The sequence below is a fragment of the Onychostoma macrolepis genome, chromosome 12, assembly GCF_012432095.1.
Source record: "Onychostoma macrolepis isolate SWU-2019 chromosome 12, ASM1243209v1, whole genome shotgun sequence".
Lineage (NCBI taxonomy): Eukaryota > Metazoa > Chordata > Actinopteri > Cypriniformes > Cyprinidae > Onychostoma > Onychostoma macrolepis.
This window is the reverse complement of record NC_081166.1, coordinates 20,810,516-20,834,333: the sequence shown is the minus strand read 5'-3', so window position 1 is coordinate 20,834,333 and position 23,818 is coordinate 20,810,516. Positions and strand designations below refer to the sequence as shown.

The 23,818-nt window shown below is 41.7% G+C and overlaps 1 protein-coding gene across 4 annotated transcripts in view; it reads left to right on the top strand.

The window, feature by feature from the left end:
* The window catches only part of avl9 (AVL9 homolog (S. cerevisiase)), a 120,070-nt gene extending 106,674 nt beyond the window's left edge, over positions 1-13,396 (top strand). For 3 of the 4 annotated variants that reach the window (XM_058793454.1, XM_058793453.1, XM_058793452.1), the window contains one exon: positions 12,660-13,396. In XM_058793454.1, the coding sequence (XP_058649437.1) occupies positions 12,660-12,772 (113 nt within the window). In that variant the 3' untranslated portion in view covers positions 12,773-13,396. The remainder of the gene's footprint in view (positions 1-12,659) is intronic. The other variant, XR_009273665.1, reaches the window with a different exon arrangement.
* Positions 13,397-23,818: the final 10,422 nt, after the last annotated feature.

Sequence of the window (23,818 nt, the reverse complement as noted above, 5' to 3'; positions counted from 1 at the left end):
CATATGTAAACACTTGTGTTACCACGGCAACGACTGACGCATTTGAATTGCATTCCAAAGAGATCCGTTATCAGCCCCGCAGTGGAAAACGAAACCGTATCCGTGCTGACTGGCCCGGATCGGCACGGAACGGTTAAGCAAAGAGAACCGTTCGGCCTGATAGTGGAAAAGCGGCTCAAGATGACAGAAATTAAAGCAAACACATTGCAGTTTTGAATGATCTGTATGACCAAAAATGACGGAGTATTTTTTGTTAGTCAGTTAGTTAGTTTTATTTTAATTAGTTTTTTTTTTTCTCTGAAAGCGCATTAAGTGCAAAGCCTGGTTTACATAATACATAATAGTTTAGCATTCAAACAAGAAACGTGAAATATTGTGAATATGGAAACATTTAATGTTAAAATAAATATTTATTTGGATTTGTGCTGAATGAGAGAGAACAACGCCGTTTGCTTTCAATTTCACTTTCAATTAATTTGTTTTGGCTTGTTTAGCAACTTATATTTTTCATTGTTGTTTTGTTCTGAATACCATTCAAAATAGGCTAGCTATTGTATTTATTGTTTGTACATTATAACATTCTGCTTTATTAACCGGTATTATTTCTGAATGTAATATCTAAATATGATTTTATAATTTAATGCTATAGTAGACCACATCACCCTCTGGATGTATAATGATGAGCAGCAATAAACTACATTTTAGCATTTTAGAATGCTTAGTCATATTTTGGTGAAAGTAACTAAAAAGTAGTGTAACGCATTATGATTCAGAGACAGTAATATTGTAATGTAACCAATTACTTTCAAAAGACAGTAACTAGTAATGTATAATGCAGTACATTTTGGAAGTAACTTGCCCAATGCTGCTTAGTCATATAAATATAGGTTACGGTTTCTATCTGTCTATATATATATATATACAGTGGGTACGGAAAGTATTCGGACCCCCTTAAATTTTTCACTCTTTGTTATATTGCAGCCATTTGCTAAAATCATTTAAGTTCATTTTTTTCCCTCATTAATGTACACACAGCACCCCATATTGACAGAAAAACAGAATTGTTGACATTTTTGCAGATTTATTAAAAAAGAAAAACTGAAATATCACATGGTCCTAAGAATTCAGACACTTTGCTCAGTATTTGGTAGAAGCACCCTTTTGATCTAATACAGCCATGAGTCTTTTTGGGAAAGATGCAACAAGTTTTTCACACCTGGATTTGGGGATCCTCTGCCATTCCTCCTTGCAGATCCTCTCCAGTTCTGTCAGGTTGGATGGTAAAGGTTGGTGGACAGCCATTTTTAGGTCTCTCCAGAGATGCTCAATTGGGTTTAAGTCAGGGCTCTGGCTGGGCCATTCAAGAACAGTCACGGAGTTGTTGTGAAGCCACTCCTTTGTTATTTTAGCTGTGTGCTTAGGGTCATTGTCTTGTTGGCAGGTAAACCTTCGGCCCAGTCTGACGTCCTGAGCACTCTGGAGAAGGTTTTCGTCCAGGATATCCCTGTACTTGGCCGCATTCATCTTTCCCTCGATTGCAACCAGTCGTCCTGTCCCTGCAGCTGAAAAACACCCCCACAGCATGGTGCTGCCACCACCATGTTTCACTGTTGGGACTGTATTGGACAGGTGATAAGCAGTGCCTGGTTTTATCCACACATACCTCTTAGAATTAAGGCCAAAAAGTTCTATCTTGGTCTCATCAGACCAGAGAATCTTATTTCTCACCATCTTGGAGTTTCATGTGTCTTGCACTGAGGAGAGGCTTCCGTCGGGCCACTCTGCCATAAAGCCCTGACTGGTGGAGGGCTGCAGTGATGGTTGACTTTCTACAACTTTCTCCCATCTCTCGACTGCATCTCTGGAGCTCAGCCACAGTGATCTTTGGGTTCTTCTTTATCTCTCTCACCAAGGCTCTTCTCCCCCGATAGCTCAGTTTGGCCGGACGGCCAGCTCTAGGAAGGGTTCTGGTCGTCCCAAACGTCTTCCATTTAAGGATTATGGAGGCCACTGTGCTCTTAGGAACCTTAAGTGCAGCAGAAATGTTTTTGTAACCTTGGCCAGATCTGTGCCTTGCCACAATTCTGTCTCTGAGCTCTTCAGGCAGTTCCTTTGACCTCATGATTCTCATTTGCTCTGACATGCACTGTGAGCTATAAGGTCTTATATAGACAGGTGTGTGGCTTTCCTAATCAAGTCCAATCAGTATAATCAAACACAGCTGGACTCAAATGAAGGTGTAGAACCATCTCAAGGATGATCAGAAGAAATGGACAGCACCTGAGTTAAATATATGAGTGTCACAGCAAAGGGTCTGAATACTTAGGACCATGTGATATTTCAGTTTTTCTTTTTTTAATAAATCTGCAAAAATGTCAACAATTCTGTGTTTTTCTGTCAATATGGGGTGCTGTGTGTACATTAATGAGGAAAAAAAATGAACTTAAATGATTTTAGCAAATGGCTGCAATATAACAAAGAGTGAAAAATTTAAGGGGGTCTGAATACTTTCCATACCCACTGTATATATATATATATATATGTGTGTGTGTGTGTGTGTGTGTGTGTATATATATATATATTAGTGCTGTCAATTGATTTAAATAAAATTAACTAATTAATTGCACACACACACACTGTAACGGGGCTGACGAGACATGAGACGTGCGGATCCAAGCGGATCTAATTAGAGATAATGAGAGCAGACGGAAAAACTGGACATGTCCTTGGTGTCATACGGATTACTTTATCACAGAATATTTGTTTTTGGTAAGACTTACCTCATTTAACAGTAGACATGTCAAGCTTTCTATAGATATATTTCTCATGTCTCTGTGTGAAGTATTTGCTGAATTACAGTTCATTTTAGTGACGTGTTTCAAAAAGCAGTTTGCGGAGAGAGTGAAGACTGAGAACGCACCCTGTTTGTTTTCTTTATTCTTCAAAAGCACAAAGTTTAGTTGTTATTATGAGTGTATACAAATAAAAGTAGACCCCTTACAGATTCGAATGGTGTATTGCTCTTATCTGTATGATCAAAAATGGCAGAGTAATTCAAGCTCATTTCGGCCTTATCAGGAAAATCTGCCTCAAAACTCGTATACACGTTTGTCGACCCCAGAGGGTTAATAATAAACATGTACTAAACATACTTAGACTCGTAGCATTCATCATGTTACAGTGTACACTCATATTACTTTTATTGTTTTATATAGAGCATGAAAACATCATCGCGCCGTAAGAAATTTAAATACAATTGCCTATCATATTCAAAATGTTTTACACGATTTCAAACATTGTAGTCAGGAATTATAGTTTGGGAAAAACCCAACAATGATTTTGTAGTCATATAGTCTAGTATGTATGATTTTATAGTAGCCTATGATATGATTCTGTAGCCACAGACTCAAGCATGCTTTGTACAATAAAAGGATGTACTTTGTACTATAAAAAAGGATATTTTATATCTGAAAAACTAATTATTATTGTTTAGCACACTGTTAAAATCTATTTGTGAACAGAGTATTAATAATAAACATGATCTAAACATTCTTAGATGTGTAGCATTCATCATGTTGTCGTTTGGGAAAAACCCAACTAGTAAATATGTTCAAGTTTACAATAAAACGTTAACTAATGCAAAAAAGAAACATTACTTACTCATCAGATTGATCTCCTCTACTGGATGAAATCGTGTTCTTCTTTCGAGGGAAATCCTGCCTTTACTTGGCGCGTCTTCTTCCAGAAACGAACAGTAGCCGCGATGAGGATCTCCTCGCTCTTTGTTTGTGTTGGGCGTTTGCACGTGCACACGTCCCACGTGGCTATTTACATATGAACGGCACGAGCCGCGAGGGGGCGGGATTTCATTAGACAATGAGTTAGACGGGAAAGACTGAACATCGTGTTGGTTTCATACAGATTACTTCATCACAGAATGTAGTGACACCTTTCTAAAAGCAGTTTGCGGAGATGAAGACAGAGAGCACACCCTGTTTGTTTTCTTATTTTTCCAAAAGCACAAAGTTGTGTTGTTATTGTGAGTGTACACATAAAAGTAGACACTTAACAGTTGCGATTGATGTATAACACTTATTTGTGTGTCCAAAATCAACAGAGTATTTTTAGTGTGTTTTGCACTGATCTTAAAAAAACCGAGTTAGTATCGCCGGCGATACAGCCGACCCCAGAGAGTTAACATATACCATACAGATCAAACAAACATTGATCCTGTTAAGGTGACAATACGCATCCCTTTGCACAGTTATTTTTCCAAAATCAGGAAGAACCCCTGCCTAGGCATTAACATATACCATATAGATAAAACAAACATCGATCCTGTTAAGGTGACAATACACACCCTTTGCTCAACCATTTTTCCACAATCAGGAAGAACCCAACACCTGAACCACAGGATGTTAGCAACGGGTCAGGAAGGAACTCCATAAAAATGCCATGGCACAGGTGAGAGGTAAAAACATCATAAATCCAATCATAAATCTATCAAATGTCAGATCTAACATGTCAGTCAGGGGTGACAGGACCCCAGTGACATGACAGACAGAGTGACAGAGGGGTCATATAGCCATAAATCAGGTCATAAATCTGACCCTGTACACATTTGACATATGACAACCTGTCAATCAACGCTGACAGGGGAGTCATAAATCATCAATCTATGGAATATATATGGAACCCAGCCCTCTACCGGTTCTCATGGATTCATCGAGTGAGGGCCTGGCACCAGACGTTCCGCCACGTCTGGCTACCGAGGGGACGGAGGAACTCGACAGGGTCTACCAACGGACTCTCTGGAGCAGTTTTAGCAAGCCGACCCGAAACCGGGGCCTCTCAGTGCTTCTACCCGTTTGAGGTGAGAACAGAGGAGGAAACCGGTTCCACACGGAGGCTATAGAATCTAGCGAACGTGTTAGGGGTTGCCCAGCCCGCAGCTCTACAAATGTCTGCCAGTGAGGCGCCACGAGCCAGCGGATGCAATACTTCTAGTAGAGTGAGCTCTCAACCTGAACGGGCAGGGCACACCCTGTGCCTGATAAGCCAGGGTGATGGCGTCCACTATCCAGTGGGCCATCCTCTGCTTAGAGACGGCATTCCCCTTCTGCCAGCCTCCGTGACAAACAAAGAGCTGGTCTGAGGTCTTGAAGCTTTGCGTCCTGTCAACGTAGCATCTCAATGCCCGGAGCATCAGTTCCGGGAACCAAGTCTGAGTGGGCCAGTACGGCACCACGAGCAGGACCTGCTCCTCGTCCTCCCTGATCTTGCACAGTGTCTGTGCGAGAAGGCTCACTGGGGGAAACGCATACTTACGAAGGCCCCGCGGCCAGCTGTGTGCCAGTGTGTCCGTGCCGAGTGTTCCCTCGGTCAGGGAGTAAAACAACTGGCAATGAGAGGTCTCTAGAGAAGCGAACAGGTCTACCTGAGCGAGTCCGAAACGTCTCCAAATCAGCTGGACCGTCTGGGGATGGAGTCTCCACTCTCCGGGGAGCGCAGCTCGTGACAGCTCATCGGCTGCCCGGTTGAGCAAGCCCGGAATGCGAATGGCCCGAAGCGACCTCAGATGCTTCTGACTCCAGAGGATGAGGTGGTGGGCGAGTTGCGACATGCGACGGGAGCGCAGACCACCTTGTCGGTTGATGTACGCAACGGTCGCAGTGTTGTCCGTGTGGACGAACACGTGCTTGCCTCGTAAGCGCCCTTTGAGGCTATTCAAGGTCAGGCGTACTGCCAGCAACTCTAGGCAATTTATGTGCCAGTGCAGTTGGGGGCCCGTCCAAACCCCCGACACTGCATGCCCGTCGAACGTGGCCCCCCAGCCGGTGGTGGAGGCATCCGTGTAAACCACAGCATGCCTGGAGACCTGTTCCAGGGGCACTCCTGCCCGGAGCAACGAGAGGTCTGACCACGGGGTGAAGGTTTGGCGGCAGGCCGGCGTGACTTGGACCCGGTGAGTGCCGCGTTGCCACGCCCACCTTGGGATCCGGCCATGGAGCCAGTGTTGAAGCGGTCTCATATGAAGCAGCCCCAGCGGTGTGACTGCCGCTGCAGCTGCCATATGCCCCAGGAGCCTCTGAAATTGTTTCAGTGGGACCGCCGTCCTGCTCTTGAACGTATTCAAGCAGTTCAACACTGACTGAGCACGTTCCTGTGTGAGGCGTGCTGTCTGGTTGACCGAATCTAACTCCATACCGAGAAAAGAGATCCTCTGCGTCGGGGAGAGTTTGCTCTTTTCCCAGTTGACCCGAAGGCCCAACTGGCTGAGGTACCAGAGCACCAAGTCCCTGTGTTCGCACAACTGGTCCTGAGACTGAGCCAATATGAGCCAGTAGTTAAGAATGCGAACGCCCTGTTCTCTCAGGGGAACAAGGGCTGCCTCCGTAACTTTCGTGAAGACACGGGGCGACAGGGACAGCCCGAAGGGCAGGACCTTGTACTGATATGCCTGTCCCTCGAACGCAAACCGCAGGAATGGCCTGTGGCGCGGAAGGATCGACACATGGAAGTACGCGTCCTTCAGGTCGATCACTGCAAACCAATCTCTGGGACGGACGCACCCGAAGATGCGTTTCTGCGTAAGCATCTTGAACGGAAGTTTGTGAAGGGCCCTGTTCAAGATGCGCAGAACCAAGATTGGTCTCAACCCACCGCCTTTCTTGGGTACAATGAAGTAAGGGCTGTAAAACCCCGTCCTCATATCGGCTGGAGGGACCGGCTCTATCGCATCCTTCGCCAGTAGGACTGCGATCTCTGCACGCATGACAAGAGCATCTGCTACCTTCACTGAAGTGAAGTGGACGCCCCTGAACTTGGGAGGACGCCGGGCGAATTGATTCGCATAGCCGAGTCTGATGGTCTGACGGAGCCAACGAGACGGACTGGGAAGCGTTAGCCAGGCTCCCAGAAACCGCACAAGTGGCACCGACGGAGCCACCGACGTACCCGCAGTGGGGCAGCGAAGGGGAACGCAGGGACCCGGCTCGGGCGTCTCGTTGCCGGTCCGAAGCGGGGTCAGTGTGTGTGCAACACCAACCTGCGTTCTGGCAGAGGGTGCGTGAGTAGTACGATTGGTCGCACTCTCGAACCGCCCACAGCTGCTCCTGCTCACTGGCGAGAGAGGGGATGGGTGTGGTACGGTGTTGGTCCGTCCATAACTCTCCATGCCCTTTTGGGACCCAGAGACAGAGACAACCGCCTCTTGTCGAGGTTTCTTCCTTTTTTTTTTTTTGAAACAAAAGGTTTCTCCACCCGGCTCTCCTCCGGGGGGGAGAGAGGTGCATCCACCATCTCCCGAAGCAGTTCCCTCTCTCTCTGGGTCGCCCGTCCCGGGCCTCTTGGCCAGGTTTGACGGGGTCCAAGGCGGCCTGCCTACGCCCAGCTACACGGCGCCGCTTCTGGAGGCTGCTGCGGATGCGGTGCGGGAGCGGAAGCTGACGCAGGGGGCCGCCCTCGGCGACGAGCAGGCTGGGGCGCTGCAGCCAGCGGACGGGTGAAGGCAGCAGCTGCCCGCCGGGGCAGGACATGTTGGATCGCCTCAGTCTGCTCCTGTGCAGCCAAGAACTGCTGGGCCATGTTCTCGACTGCGTCGCCGAAGAGGCCAGTCTGGGACACAGGTACCTTGAGGAACGCACGGGTGACACGTTGTCTGTAGCAAGACCCAACTCGTCTTTACAAAGACATAACGTCAAGTTTGCCAGATGCAACGTCGTCTTTAAAAAGACGCACCCGTGAATGCTCTTTTAGGGAAAAAGCTCTTTTAGCGTGCTGAAGCACACAGGGGAGATGGTCGCCTGCAACACAAACAAGGGGTAGTGCAATCCACTCGACACGGGAAGAACCACCGCCGCTGTAGCGCCATACCACCAGCACGAGAGTCTTCCATAGAGCGTGCTCAACTTGTTGAATTCACTCGTCAGCAGAAGTCAGGAGCAGAACGATGTAACCGCCGGCTCCGGGCTTAAAAGCTGAATATGCGCTGCACCTGCTGCCTACTTATACTCACGCTGTGATCAGCGGCAGCTGGATGCAATAATTGCATGCCAATGTGCATTGGCTCGTTTAGTTACACTCGAAGTGGATTGGTCTCTCTAAGCGAGATCCCAATTCGTCGGTCACCCGACGTGACTCGGAGTGACCGACTGAAAGGGAACTAGTGTTATCTGATGGGTTGCCATGGAACCGGGGGCCTGAAGTCATTGACAGACCTACTGGCACCGAGTATGTGTATTGGGTGAGGGGTCTGTGACTATTTGTTAATCTAATAACTAATTGATTTGTTAAATCAAATGCAAAATTGTGTGTCTGATTGGTCCAAATGCTACAAGGATTTACCTGTAAATGTGTTGAAATAAAGAAATGCATGACAAACTAGTTTAAGGAACACTTCTGCCAGGTATGAGACATAATCCTTATTATCCTTTTATCATTATTCTTTTGTTTTTATTCAGCCATTATCAGTCTTTATACTGGCAATAAAACGTTTACCAAGCCACATCGCTTCAATCCCAGTATACATTTAACCAACTATTATTAAAGTATTTCTAAATAAATACAACAAAACATTTTCTTGCGACCTTACGTGAAGTATTATGACAAAATGCATTATGAAGAAGAACTGCACCTGTTCTGCAGGTGCATTAGAGCTAATATTAGCATCATGCTTCATAAGACAATTTATGAGATTAATACAGTGAGGAAAATAAGTATTTGAACACCCTGCTATTTTGCAAGTTCTCCCACTTAGAAATCATGGAGGGGTCTGAAATTGTCATCGTAGGTGCATGTCCACTGTGAGAGACATAATCTAAAAAAAAAAAATCCAGAAATCACAATGTATGATTTTTTTAACTATTTATTTGTATGATACAGCTGCAAATAAGTATTTGAACACCTGAGAAAATCAATGTTAATATTTGGTACAGTAGCCTTTGTTTGCAATTACAGAGGTCAAACGTTTCCTGTAGTTTTTCACCAGGTTTGCACACACTGCAGGAGGGATTTTGGCCCACTCCTCCACACAGATCTTCTCTAGATCAGTCAGGTTTCTGGCCTGTCGCTGAGAAACACGGAGTTTGAGCTCCTCCAAAGATTCTCTATTGGGTTTAGGTCTGAGACTGGCTAGGCCACGCCAGAACCTTGATATGCTTCTTACAGAGCCACTCCTTGGTTATCCTGGCTGTGTGCTTCGGTCATTGTCATGTTGGAAGACCCAGCCTCGACCCATCTTCAATGCTCTAACTGAGGGAAGGAGGTTTTTCCCCAAAATCTTGCAATACATGGCCCCGGTCATCCTCTCCTTAATACAGTGCAGTCGCCTGTCCCATGTGCAGAAAAACACCCCCAAAGATGATGCTACCACCCCATGCTTCACAGTAGGGATGGTGTTCTTGGGATGGTACTCATCATTCTTCTTCCTCCAAACACGTTTAGTGGAATTATGACCAAAAGTTCTATTTTGGTCTCATCTGACCACATGACTTTCTCCCATGACTCCTCTGGATCATCCAAATGGTCATTGGCAAACTTAAGTCGGGCCTGGACATGTGCTGGTTTAAGCAGGGGAACCTTCCGTGCCATGCATGATTTCAAACCATGACGCCTTAGTGTATTACCAACAGTAACCTTGGAAACGGTGGTCCCAGCTCTTTTCAGGTCATTGACCAGCTCCTCCGTGTAGTTCTGGGCTGATTTCTCACCTTTCTTAGGATCATTGAGACCCCACGAGGTGAGATCTTGCATGGAGCCCCAGTCCGAGGGAGATTGACAGTCATGTTTAGCTTCTTCCATTTTCTAATGATTGCTCCAACAGTGGACCTTTTTCACCAAGCTGCTTGGCAATTTCCTGTAGCCCTTTCCAGCCTTGTGGAGGTGTACAATTTTGTCTCTAGTGTCTTTGGACAGCTCTTGGTCTTGGCCATGTTAGTAGTTGGATTCTTACTGATTGTATGGGGTGGACAGGTGTCTTTATGCAGCTAACGACCTCAAACAGGTGCATCTAATTTAGGATAATAAATGGAGTGGAGGTGGACATTTTAAAGGCAGACTAACAGGTCTTTGAGGGTCAGAATTCTAGCTGATAGACAGGTGTTCAAATACTTATTTGCAGCTGTATCATACAAATAAATAGTTAAAAAATCATACATTGTGATTTCTGGATTTTTTTTTTTAGATTATGTCACTACTACTTTTCCTCAGTCACTTAAAATCGCTGCAGTTACCCGGTTCTCAAAACCCAATCTCGATCCGTCAGTTTTATCCAATTATCGTCCCATTTCAAACTTGCCATTTGTTGCTAAATTACTGAAAGTACTGTAGCAGCCCAGCTTCGTCCTTCCTAGTGGCAAATAATTTCTTTGATCCATTTCAGTCAGGCTTCCGTCCAAAACATAGTACAGAAACTGCCCTTGTAAAGGTAGTTAATGATTTATTACTCTCTTGCGATACCGGCTCTCTATCGTTACTTCTGTTACTAGACCTCAGTTCTGCCTTTGACACTATCTCTCATGATTTACTCATCTCTCGACTTTCGGCTGTGGGTATATCTGGTACTGCTCTTTCCTGGTTCTCTTCATATCTATATGATAGACACTTTTACATTTCTGCTCGGGATTTCAGATCCCCTACTGCCCCTGAAACAAGGCGTCCCCAGGGTTCCGTTCTGGGGCCTTTGCTGTTTATTATTTACATTTTACCACTGGGTCAGATACTACAGCGTCACGGCTTTAGCTATCATTTTTATGCTGATGACATCCAAATCTACACGTCATGCAGGCCTTCCCTATCCACCCAAATCGACAAAATTTCTGTTTGCGTGCAGGATATTAAAACTTGGCTTAACTCTAATTTTCTGAAACTAAATATGGAAAAAACCGAGATCATCATCATTGGTACTCCTGCACTTACCACCAAAGTTCCCGCTGACTTTACTTGTGATATTACTGGCACTCTAATCACTCCATCTAGTATCGTCAGAAATCTCGGTGTTATGTTTGACCCATCTCTTTCATTTCAGTATCATATTAACTCTCTCTAAATTGGCATTTTTTCACTTACGACGAATTGTCCAGCTCCGTCCTTTCATAAGTACCAAAGATGCAGAAACTCTCATTCACGCTTTTGTCTCATCTCGTCTCGATTACTGTAATGCCCTCTTCATTGGCTTGCCAGCTACCACTATTGCTAGATTACAGTATATTCAAAACTCAGCCGTCAGATTCTCACTGCACCAAGCCGCTCAGCCCACATCACCCCTATTCTAGCTGATCTGCACTGGCTACCAGTGGCCTATCGCATCAAGTTTAAAATTATCCTGCTTACTTTTAAAGCCTTGAATGGTCTGGCTCCTTACTATCTCTGCAATCTGCTCCACCCCTATTCTCCACCACGTTCATTGCGGTCCTCTGATTCTCGCCTTCTCACCATCCCTCGATATCGCCTCTCTTCCATGGGGGGCAGATCGTTCAGTGTTGTTGCCCCTAAATTATGGAACTCTCTACCCAGATCACTCTGTCTTGCCAATAGCCTGTCTGAATTTAAATCGCTGCTCAAAACTCACTTGTTTTCAGAATGTTATCTTTCTTAGTTAACCTCTGTTTACTTTGTTTTATGTTGTATATTACTCTTTGGATTTCTGATGTTGTTTTCTTTCTGTTTATTGTTCGATGTTTTCCTCCCATTTCTGATGTTTATTGTAAAGTGTCCTTGAGCTCTGGAAAGGCGCTATATAAATAAAACTTATTATTATTATGTCTCTCACAGTGGACATGCACCTACGATGACAATTTCAGACCCCTCCATGATTTCTAAGTGGGAGAACTTGCAAAATAGCAGGGTGTTCAAATACTTATTTTCCTCACTGTAGTACACATTTACCACCATCAAGTGTTTGTAATAACTTCCTTTTGTGATCACATGTGGAATTTGGTCATTTACTGTTGTTAAAATATGCTATTTATAGCCTTTTATATAGCTGTGCAAATTAGCATTTCAGATGTACACATTCATCACAGAAAATCACATACAAACCATATCCTATCGTAATCGTGTGTTTGTTATCTTATATAATCTATAGTGGCTGTTGTCAAGTTTATTTCTGCTGTGTAAAAGCCTTAATATGTATGCTCTGGCTAAAACTCATGTTGTTTGTGATGTTACAACCGCCTCTCCATTCTAAGTTGCCAGGTATACATTCCAAGTATAATACACATTAGTAAAAGGATCTATTTTAATTTTTATTTGTCTATATACACTTTGGGTGGCCGTGGTACATTATAAAAGTAGCCCAGAAAAACGCAACCCACGGCCCTGTAACTTTTCCTGCGACTGTATTTTGAAAATAGTCCACTGGTTCATTGTACCCTTATCATACAATGATAGATGACATTCCGTGCTGCGATGACGGCAAGAAGTTGGGGTCAAACCTTATCAAACGCTTAATTTGCGTTAAAAAAAAATATTAATGCGTTAACATTTTTAGATTAATCGCATGCGTTAGCGTTGACACCCCTAGAATATATATATATATATATATGAATACTTTTACTCAAATAAGTTACTCAAATATTCCATGTTATTGGTTGAATGTTTTGTCCACACTGGGTTTTGTAGCAATTATTTCTTACTTGGCTTTCAATATTTTGTTTTAGGTCAGTCAGTAGGTGGAGCTTTGACCGTTGCTAAATCAGCCATGTCGTCCTGGTTCTCCATGCTGGCTCAGCCGACTACAGCAGTCAGTGCATCTCCACAGTCTGCAGATTGATGTCTACTGCTGTACTAAATAATGAAGACAATACGCAGACGTTGCACACATCTCTATTATTATATGAAAATGAAGAATGTTATAGAGCAAGAGAGAATTAAAAAAAATGTAAAATAAAAAGAGGTTTAAAACAGCTGTCTTGATTTTAGATTTAGTACTTGTAGTAGTTGTAATGGTAATAAACACATGTAATGGTAATAAATACTGGAATAATGAAAGCATTTTCTTCTTCCTGTGACAAAATCCACTAATTTCAGGTGTTCAGTTTGAGATTGTTTAGGTTTTGGGACTCACCTTTGTAAATCTTGAAGCCTGTCTATTCTGAGATCAGGTAACCAAATGTTTTTATAGATACTTTCCTACAAATATCACACAAATAATATCTAATTGCATATGAAAAATATAATAACATTATGATTACAATCGTTTTATCGTGCTTGCTGAAGAGGTCACTGTCCACATATCTTACAAATAAAAAGTGACACTAGAGTTTGTTCATAAATTGGACCTACATTGTGGTCAAATCAAGTCCTATAACACAATAAAGAGAATGAAATTTAACAAATGTTTCACAAATCTTTGTGTTTTTTCACATAGTAATTAAAATGATAAATCACATTCTGATTAATTTTCATTTGTTCTGATCATTCATACCATGGTTGGTGGGAGGGTAAAATGGTTATGTGCTTAAATGTTTGCCTGCCCATCCAGTCCTGATGGTTAATGGTAAACAAACTTGGCTTGCTGTCCTTAATGGAGGCTTGAACCCAATGTGGGACAATAACAGAAATAGAGGAGATGTGGAGGGATGCCGGAAGAATTGACGATGGGGTGGTGCAGTGAGTGCTGCTTATATAGGCTCACAATGATGATTGACAGGACAAAATGATGAGACTCCTCCCAAACCTACATTTGGAACTTCATTCTGCGCATTTTACATACCAATGCAGAAAACAGGTAAAGCAAAGTATTCATGTTGCGGCAGTGCAATATTAGCATATTAGCATATAAAATAAAAGTAATCAGAATGCAGCTAGTAGTTCTTTTATTACTCTTTGACGTGTGAACTTCCCCTTTAAATAATGTGACGCTCTGCCCTCTATATGTATGACGCTACTCCTTTTAAGCGCTGTTGGAAGTGAATTATTATTTATTTTATTTTTATTTTTTAGAAGTGAATTAATTGATTCAGCATTTCGACACTTCCATCAGGATGCGTTAAATTTGACAAAGTGGTTTAATAAAGTATGTATTGATCTTAATTGGCTGTAAAAGTTTTATATGGGAATATTACATGACACACTGAACCTTTAACAATGCATTGGCGCAAAAATGCACACCTTTTAGACCAGTTTTACATGAAACATGATTTCGCGACTGCCACAAATACTGCCTAAACAAAATACTGATTTTGTGCACTTTTTATGTAGCCTACGACATTTTAAATTGGCCTTTGAACTTGCATGGCAAAAAACAAAAAAAGCCTTACCTTGCCAAAACACTGACAGAACTCACTGATCTAATGGCATTGTTGAGGGCTCCAAATCCAAATGCAAACTTTGCATGCAGCAATCAGAGGCAGCAACTGACAGCGCTCTGATCCAATGGCATCGTCAGAATGACAGTCCTGACAGCCAAATGATGGGGGATCCAGTGGGGGTCGCAATCATATTTCAGGTTGTCCGTGCCACTCTTGATCACAACCCTGTTAAAATGTAGCGGCAGTACGTGCGCTCATTGGCGCCCCCTCCAGCTAGTGGCGACCGCCTAGCTTGCCTATGCCTAGAAACGGTACTGGCCTAAATGTTATATAATTCAGATGGGCTAACTGTTATTTTTATGGTATATCAAAAAGTGTATATTTTTCAATGTCATTGTTGGTACATTTTACCAGTAGGCCTATTTACCATGCTTTCAAAACAAAAATTAAAATAGGAAAATGCAATATGAAAATAATTTAAGAAAAAATGTGTTTTACAGAGAGAGAGAAAAAAAACAAGATTTGGTTTTCAAAAAGCCTTTTTCCAAAAGGTACATCTGGAAAAAGGGGGGTCGTCTTATATTCGGGTCAATATGTTATTATATTATCCTCAGCAATAGAAATGATGACTCTCATACATTTTTACCATGATTTACAGAAGGCACACACTTAAATGTCATTCAGAGTAAGAGTAGTTCATATAACAAAGATCTTGTCAGGTGTATTTAGAACAAAAATCATTAGATGGGATTAAAAGGCTCATTTAAGATCACAGTGCAGCCCATCAAAACTAATTGTAATTTTAAATCTTTAGCAGTCTTTGCCACCATCCTTCAAAGTTCAAACCATTAGGTTTTGCTCATTTGTCAGCAAGACATTTGAGTCATTTTATAGTCCTTAAAAATATAATCAAATTTAGTATATCACTTTTTTCTTTTATATATTTTAAAAAGTACAGATCATATGTTGGATAAAATCTATATATGTTACGCTAAATGACGATGGAACATTATTTTACCAATATTTTGACTTTTTTTCACAAACGTTATTTGTAACATTAAACTTGACACTTTACTTACATTTAATATGCTTTCTATGTATATAAAATCAATTTTGTAAATTCACACAACTATATATCACAACTGCAAAGCATCCAATGTGTAAACAATGTTTTACATAATAAATCCATCAGAAACTTCAGCCCAGTATTTTATATTGTATAATTTAATATGCATGACTACCTGAACCTCACATTTGTAGCCACCTAAAATTTTGCACTCTTCATTTGCATAAGGTTGAGAAATTCTCAACTTTTGGGCTCTCTCAACACTTTCCCCAATCTGCTGTCAATACCACAATCCATTGCGCAAGCATGAAGAGTGGCTGAATTGCAGGAATTATTTGAAAATGCCCACTTTGCTTCATTCAATCTGCTGCAGTGTAAATACACCATTGCGGTAAATGTCTAAAAAACTAAAAACAGCAAAACTTCTCTCTGCCTAATGTAATATACATAATATATAAATATCGATATAAAAAGTTTGTGAACCCAGCCAGTATAATTACAACAAACCCATCCAAAATGCAATATTTATCATACATATAACTGCAATTTGTCTAATCGGCATGTTTTTAAACACTTGTGATAGACGTCACTTCCTACTTCTCACAGCGATTGGCTGTGCCTGATGGTTTTTATTTGATATTTGCATAAAGTTGAGTGTTTCTCAACTTTTGGACACTCTCCATGCTTTCTCCGACCTACTGTCAATCCCCCAATTAATCACATGACCATGAAGCTACTGTAATGCAATAAGTAACAGGTAGTAATGTTTCCCTGGAGACTTCACCTAATCATAGGGCCCTCGGAAGATTTAGGTGTTGCAGGAGGCAGGAAACACAAGAAATTTAGGGAAATTGAATTTATATGTATGTACATCAAGGAAAGAAAATAGAAATGCTATGTACTAATAACACAAAAACTAAACTCATATTAATAGCAGTATCAAAATTTCAAGTGATTTCCCTTTATGAACAGTAGATGAAAGGAAGATTAATAGAACTCAAATAGCGCAAGAACATATAACAAGTAATGTTTCGATATTTCTCTCCTGAACTCTTTTTTTCTTAGTTCAGCAGTATTATATTTGCGTTGTTTTACACAATTCTTTAATCCCTATTTGGATAATCTCAAATTGTAGCTTTTTTCCCTCTTCTAATCTTTGTAATAATGAACCCTTTTTTTCCTATAGGTTGCATCAAAGTTACTGAAATTTGAACAATTTACTCTTTCACCATGACATTCAAAACACATCAAATGAACAGTAAATATAATTATAGATGTCCATACTGTCAATAAACTCTCAGTCTCTATGGCAACGGAAGGATCAATAAACAACGCCTTAAGCACTCAGTTCGTTCAAGCAACCGTTTAAATGTTCTGTCCACTCAGTTGTGAATTATAGTGTGTGCAAAAAAACTCAAAAAGGTATCCAATTAGTTCATCTGATCTGATAAGGGATAATAAGAGCACAGAAAAAAGTAAAAGCATAGAGTTTTTTTTCTCAGTTATATGCTCACGGAAGAGATGGGTTTTCAGTTGTTTCTTGAAAATTGAGATTGATTTGGCTGTCCGGATGGAGTTGGGTAGGTCATTCCACCAGCAAGGAACGGTGAAAGAAATCGTCCTTGAGAGGAACCACGAGGCGTCACTCATTTACTAACCACAGGCATCTGAAGGGAATATAGACTTGTAAGAGAGAGCGGAGGTATGAGGGTGCGGAGCTCATGGCTATTCTGTAGGCCAGCACCAAATATCTTGAACTTGACACGAGCCGCAACTGGAAGCCAGCGCAGAGAGATGAGAAGCGGTGTGATATGGGTTCTTTTGGGCTTATTAAAAACAAGACATGCTGCTGCATTCTGGATCATTTGTAGACGTCTGATTGCAGATGTTGGATGTCCAGCCAGAAGAGCATTGCAATAGTCCAGCCTATGTTAAGCTGTGCTACATGTTCTGTTAGGAAGGGCTTGATCTTTCTAATGTGGTGCAAGATCGTGCTGTTTTAGCAATATGATATTTAAAGTTCAGCTGATCATCAAGGATCATCCCAAAATTCCTGTCCAAAGTTGATGGGATTATTGTTGATGAACCAAGCTGTATGGCAAACTGGTGCTGAAGAATCTCCATCTTTGCCAGGTTGAGTTGGAGGTGATTCTTTTTTATCCATCCGTACAGATCGCGTTCCCCTCAGTAAATCTCGTTCCAGGGGGGTCCCCCTCGGTAGAAATCACGTTTCCCCCTCGGGGGGCCCCCTCCATTGCCTTTCCCCCCCTTACGGCACCCCTGAGAGACGGGTCTGTAGTTTTTAACAAGTGAAGTATCTAGTGTAGGTTTTATGAGTTACCCGAGCCTGTTTGAATGCTGCTTGTGTTGATGATGTGTGCGAGTGATGGCAGCTTGTAGGAGACGAGGGAATGGGGTCCAGAGGGCAGGTGGTAGGGTGGCTGGAGAGAAGAAGTTTAGATACTTCTTACTCTGTAAGACGAGAGAAGGAGTAAAGAAGATGGTCAGCTGGGTAAGTGTTTGGTGCGAGTTCCTGGGGAGTGGAGCCAAGAACTGATTGCTGATGAAAGTAGTTTTGTTTGTCAAGTAATTATCAAAATCATCAGCTGTTAGTGAGGTGGTGGAAGTTGTCAGAGGGGGACAGAGGAGAGAGTTGAATGTTTTGAAGAGTTTGCGTGTATCTGATGTGCTGTTGATCTTATTACGAAAAAAGGAAGTTTTGGCAGAGTGAACATTAGTGGAAAACGAGGATAACAGTGACTGATACCTACTGAGATCAGCTAAATCTTTTGTTTTGCACCATTTTCTCTCTGCTGCCTTGAATTTAGTCCAGTGCTCACTGAAGACACTGAATAACCAGGGATTGGAGGGAGTAGCATGCGCTGGTCTGGAGGAAAGTAGACCGATATTGTCTAGATGGTAGTTAGGGTAGAAAACATATCTGTGGCACAATTCACACCTAATGATGAGAAATGAGTGGGTGTGGGAAGAGAGGATGATACCACAGAGGATAGTCAAGAAGGAGAAAGAGACATTAGGTTTCATCTAAATGAAACTGGCAGAGGGTTTGGTGGTGTGAAGAAAGGTAGATGTAGATTAAAAGTGATAATGAAATGATCCGAGATGTGCAAAGGTTTAACAAAGATGATATCTGTGATACACTTGCAGGTAAAGATGAGGTCAAGTAGGTTACCTGATTCATGAGTACCTGTGGTGATGAGCTGTTGAAGGTCCAAATAGGCTATCCAGGTACCTGACGGGGGTGTGAGAGAAAGAGAAAGTGAAAAGTGAAAGTGAAAGTGAAATGATGTGTGCCCAAGTATGGTGACCCATACTCAGAATTTGTGCTCTGCATTTAACCCATCCAAGTGCACACACACAGTAGTGAACTCGCACACACACCGTGAACACACACCCAGGAGCAGTGGGCAGCCATTTATGCTGCGGCGCCCGAGGAGCAGTTGGGGGTTCGGTGCCTTGCTCAAGGGTCTCACCTCAGTCGTGGTATTGAGGGTGGAGAGAGTGCTGGTTATTCACTCCCCCCACCGACAATTCCCACCGGTTGTTGTTAGAAAGAGCATCAGGGGTTGCTGTGTTGTCGGGTCTAATCCAGGTCTCAGTCAAGTCTACAAGACCATGAGCTGACTGAGTAGCAAAGGCTGGAATGAAGTCAGCTTTCCTAACATCTGACTGACAATTCCAGAGGCCCATAGAAAAAAAAAGAAAGGTGCATTAGTGTCAATAGGATGCAGATTAGCATGATTGTGTGTCTTCTGCATGTTATGTAAGAGCGTTTTCATTGAGAGACAGGAATATAAATATAAAGAATACAGGAATATAAAGGAAGCACAAATTGAAAGTGGTGAAGAGGGGAAGGGAAAGGAAGCAGAATGCGGAAAAGATAGTACTGTGACTTGCCAGTGTCCTTGCTCGGTGGATTCACCCAGGTAGAGTTGCAGGTCTTTATCTTGTCGTTCTTCACACAAGGGTTGACGATTCCACATCAGCACACCAACTATGCTTAAATATACAGCTTGCCCTGCTTGAGTGATTATAGCTGCCCACGCCTTTCTAATTAGCACAGCAAAGCCTATAACAAAAATAATGACTTTATTCAACAATTCTACTCCTACGCGTCACCCTAGCACCTTTATGGAGGGTATCACAACATATGCGTGTGATGCTGCTGACATAGAACATGCATATGCTTTCCTGTATCTCAAATAGTTGAGCATGGCGCTAGCAACTCCAAGATCATGGGTTCGATTCCCAGGGAAAGCAAGAGCTGATAAAATGAAAAAAAAAAAAAACTGTAACTTGAATGCAATGTAAGTCGCTTTGGATAAAAGTGTCTGCTAAATGCATAATTAAAAATGTAAATATGCATGCCTTATTTATGTACAGAGAAAAGGCATCTAATGGGTGGAGGTGATTCCAGCTTCACTTCTCTGGACATTTAATGAGGTGGAAGGATAAGAGGTGCGGGTAGGGTTAGAGTGTGGTTGGATATTTTAGCTCCACCCATTAGGTCCCAATTACTACTGGACGTCTAGTGAAGGGGAGCTACAAGTAAGCTCCACCCATTTGCTCTTCAACTTTATTCTCATTGATCAATCCGACCTTAAAGCTCTTAAATCAGATTCAAGAGTGTTACTACTCAAGACAGCAAATCTTGCTAAGTACAAATTCTATAAATTATTTAGATCTAGGTTCTAACTGTTATTTTCTCTAATATTCCTCTCTTTTCAGGATTTTCAGTAATTGTTTTCCTCAGGTTCAACGAAACTCATCTCTGTGTCAGAACATTTTCTGGGTGGAGTTACCATCATCACACTGTAAAGAAAATCCGTAAAATATATGGTAAAAAATACAGTAGCAACATTTTAGGTTTTACTGTTTTAAGTTAAATGTATATGACAAATAAGAAACACTGGAAGGTGTTGATTTAAAAGTATGAACATTTCCTACCTTATTTGTAAATAAAGTTAATCTTCAATCCTTCTTCTATCATTTCAGGTTTATCCAATGTTATTCGAATGCTAGAAAAATATAGCTGGTTTTCCAAGTAAAAACCACCAAATAACGTTTACATGTAGTTACGTTATGATACGTAATATTCAGAGGGTCGGTCAGGAGATGGGGGATTCCCCCGGTCTATATGTCTCTGCATCGGCTGGAGAGAAGAAGTTTAGATACTTCTTACTCTGTAAGACGAGAGAAGGAGTAAAGAAGATGGTCAGCTGGGTAAGTGTTTGGTGCGAGTTCCTGGGGAGTGGAGCCAAGAACTGATTGCTGATGAAAGTAGTTTTGTTTGTCAAGTAATTATCAAAATCATCAGCTGTTAGTGAGGTGGTGGAAGTTGTCAGAGGGGGACAGAGGAGAGAGTTGAATGTTTTGAAGAGTTTGCGTGTATCTGATGTGCTGTTGATCTTATTACGAAAAAAGGAAGTTTTGGCAGAGTGAACATTAGTGGAAAACGAGGATAACAGTGACTGATACCTACTGAGATCAGCTAAATCTTTTGTTTTGCACCATTTTCTCTCTGCTGCCTTGAATTTAGTCCAGTGCTCACTGAAGACACTGAATAACCAGGGATTGGAGGGAGTAGCATGCGCTGGTCTGGAGGAAAGTAGACCGATATTGTCTAGATGGTAGTTAGGGTAGAAAACATATCTGTGGCACAATTCACACCTAATGATGAGAAATGAGTGGGTGTGGGAAGAGAGGATGATACCACAGAGGATAGTCAAGAAGGAGAAAGAGACATTAGGTTTCATCTAAATGAAACTGGCAGAGGGTTTGGTGGTGTGAAGAAAGGTAGATGTAGATTAAAAGTGATAATGAAATGATCCGAGATGTGCAAAGGTTTAACAAAGATGATATCAAAGAAGATTTTTTTATTCACAGTGAATAGGAGTTAAAACTCCCACACGGGAAAGTACCCAAATTAATAATATCTTTAAAATATTGCAATGTTGCAAACAACAATAAAATCAGAGAAGGATTTTAACTTGCAAGTGGCACGAGCATACATAAAACAAAGGAAACAATAACACAGGATTGTTTCTTTCTTTTCCTGCTTGTAATTATTAAAATTTGATATAGCCCACGTTTTAATTATTTTTTTTTTTTTAATTTACCACGTTGACAGTAACATATATCTTCAACATACATTGTCTATGACCAAAAATGTAAGAAGATATGTTTTCAGTGGACTTTTAAAATTTGCTTTGCTTGAGAAAACATAAAATAGTTACAGCATTTTTTTTTTTTTTTTGATTTAGTCGAGTTGGTTTTTATGGAAGCCCGTTTCCGCCACTGAATAAAAAATAAAAAAAGGTTATTGAGACTTTTTATCTCACAATTCTGACTTTTTTTCACAGAATTGTGAGATATAATCTCGCAATTCTGACTTTTTTTCTCGCAATTGCGAGTTTATATCTTGCATTTCTTTTTTTTTTTTTTGTGAGATATAAACTCGCAATTGCGAGTTAAAGTCCAGTTTTGAGGGGGAAAAAAAGACTTCTATGTTCTCAGAATTGCGAGTTTATATCTCACAATTCTGAGAAAGAAAGTCAGAATTATGAGTTTATATCTCGCAGTTCTGACTTTATTTCTCAGAATTGTGACTTTATGTCTCGCAATTGCCAGTTTATATCACGCAATTCTGAGAAAAAAGTCAGAATTGCAAGGTTTGTATCATGCAATTATGAGAAAAAAAGTCAGAATTGTGAGATAAAAAGTCGCAATGACCTTTTTTATTTTATATTCAGTGGCGGAAACGGGCTTCCATAGGTTTCGCATCAAACACAATGTGATTTTCGGCAATTGAGATCTAGCAGTAACAGCGCATTTTTCCACTTGGGCGAGCGCTTTGCGGACAGCTTACTTCGCGCATGAAATGAGCCACAGACCAGCAAACCAATGAGAACGCGCTACAATCCTGAAGAGTCATAGCAATAGAGCGGAGGCGCCGAGCTGCGGAGAATCTGCTCGCCCGGAGGCTTCAGTAACTGACGTAGATTTACAGAAAATTACTGCCGTTTGGCAAATAAATCATTTTACGTACTTATTCCTAACTCTTTAAGCTTTAAGTTACATTTCAAATGACAAGGGATCAGGTCATAATCATGTTTATATTAATAACTCAGTGAATTTATTCTCTCAAATGGCCTGGGTATGCGGAGCATTCGCAGCTTATATGGACGGAACGCCACTGGTTAATATACCAACCTACTGAAGTACTGAAATCTCTTGATGCTAACAGTGCTACTGATACTTTCTGCTCCACTCTTACATCTTGTTTAGACACTGTCTGCCCCTTGTCTTCCAAGCCAGCCCGTACCACCCCTTCTGCCCCTTGGCTGTCTGATGTTCTCCGCGAACATCGTTCTAAGATCAGGGCTGTTGAAAGGGTGTGGTGCAAATCAAAAAATCCTACTGACCTTAATGTGTATCAGTCACTCCTCTCTTCCTTCTCTGCTAATATCTCCATTGCTAAAAGGACATACTATCATAACAAAATTAACAATTCGTCTAACTCTCGCACGCTCTTTAAAACATTTTCCTCCCTCCTTTGTCCTCCTCCTCCTCCCCCTCCTTTGTCAACTCTAATAGCTGGCGACTTGTCACAAAACCATCAGTGCACAATTTTCCACACCACAATCTGTCAAGCACATCTTACCAGCAAACATACTCATTCACATCCTTCTCTTCACTCTCTGAGGTAGAAGTCTTCAAACTCATCCTTTCTAATCATCCTACTACTTGTCCACTTGATCCTATTTCATCTCATCTCCTTTAAGTAATTTCTCCTGCAGTTGTACCTGCACTCACTCATATCATTAACACATTCCTTCACACTGGTGTTTTTCCCTCAGCATTTAGACAGGCTAACCCCACTACTTAAGAAACCTACCCTTAACCCATCTCTTTTAGAGAACTACAGACTGGTTTCCCTTCTTCCTTTCATTGCAAAAACACTTGAACGAGCTGTGTTTAACCAAGTCTCTGCCTTTCTCACACAGAACAACCTCCTCGACAGCAACCAGTCTGGTTTCAGAAGTGGACATTCAACCGAGACTGCCTTGCTCTCAGTTGTTTGTAGGGTATGAGAGTGAATCAGACAATTTAAGATTCAATTAGAACATGGTTGAAACAACCCAAAGAGCCAAATTCCACAAAGAGGCCCGCGATAAGAAGACAATGTCTTAAATCTGTCCATGATACCCTGGCTCCATGAGCCTGAAGCAAGTCCACCAACTAGCAGCTTTGAGCAGCTCACAGCATTAAAACAAAAGAACATTTATTGATAATTCTAACTCAGGAAGGAGTTTGTCAAATTTGGGGCAAGTAACCAAGATTGATGGTCAAAGAGATGCACAGCATGACCGTCATATGTACATCCATGATAGAAATCATGAGCTAAAGACTTCCTCGGGTTGACTTCCCCCACCTAGAAGACAAGAACCAGACTGAGATTCTTTTGAGACTATGAGAC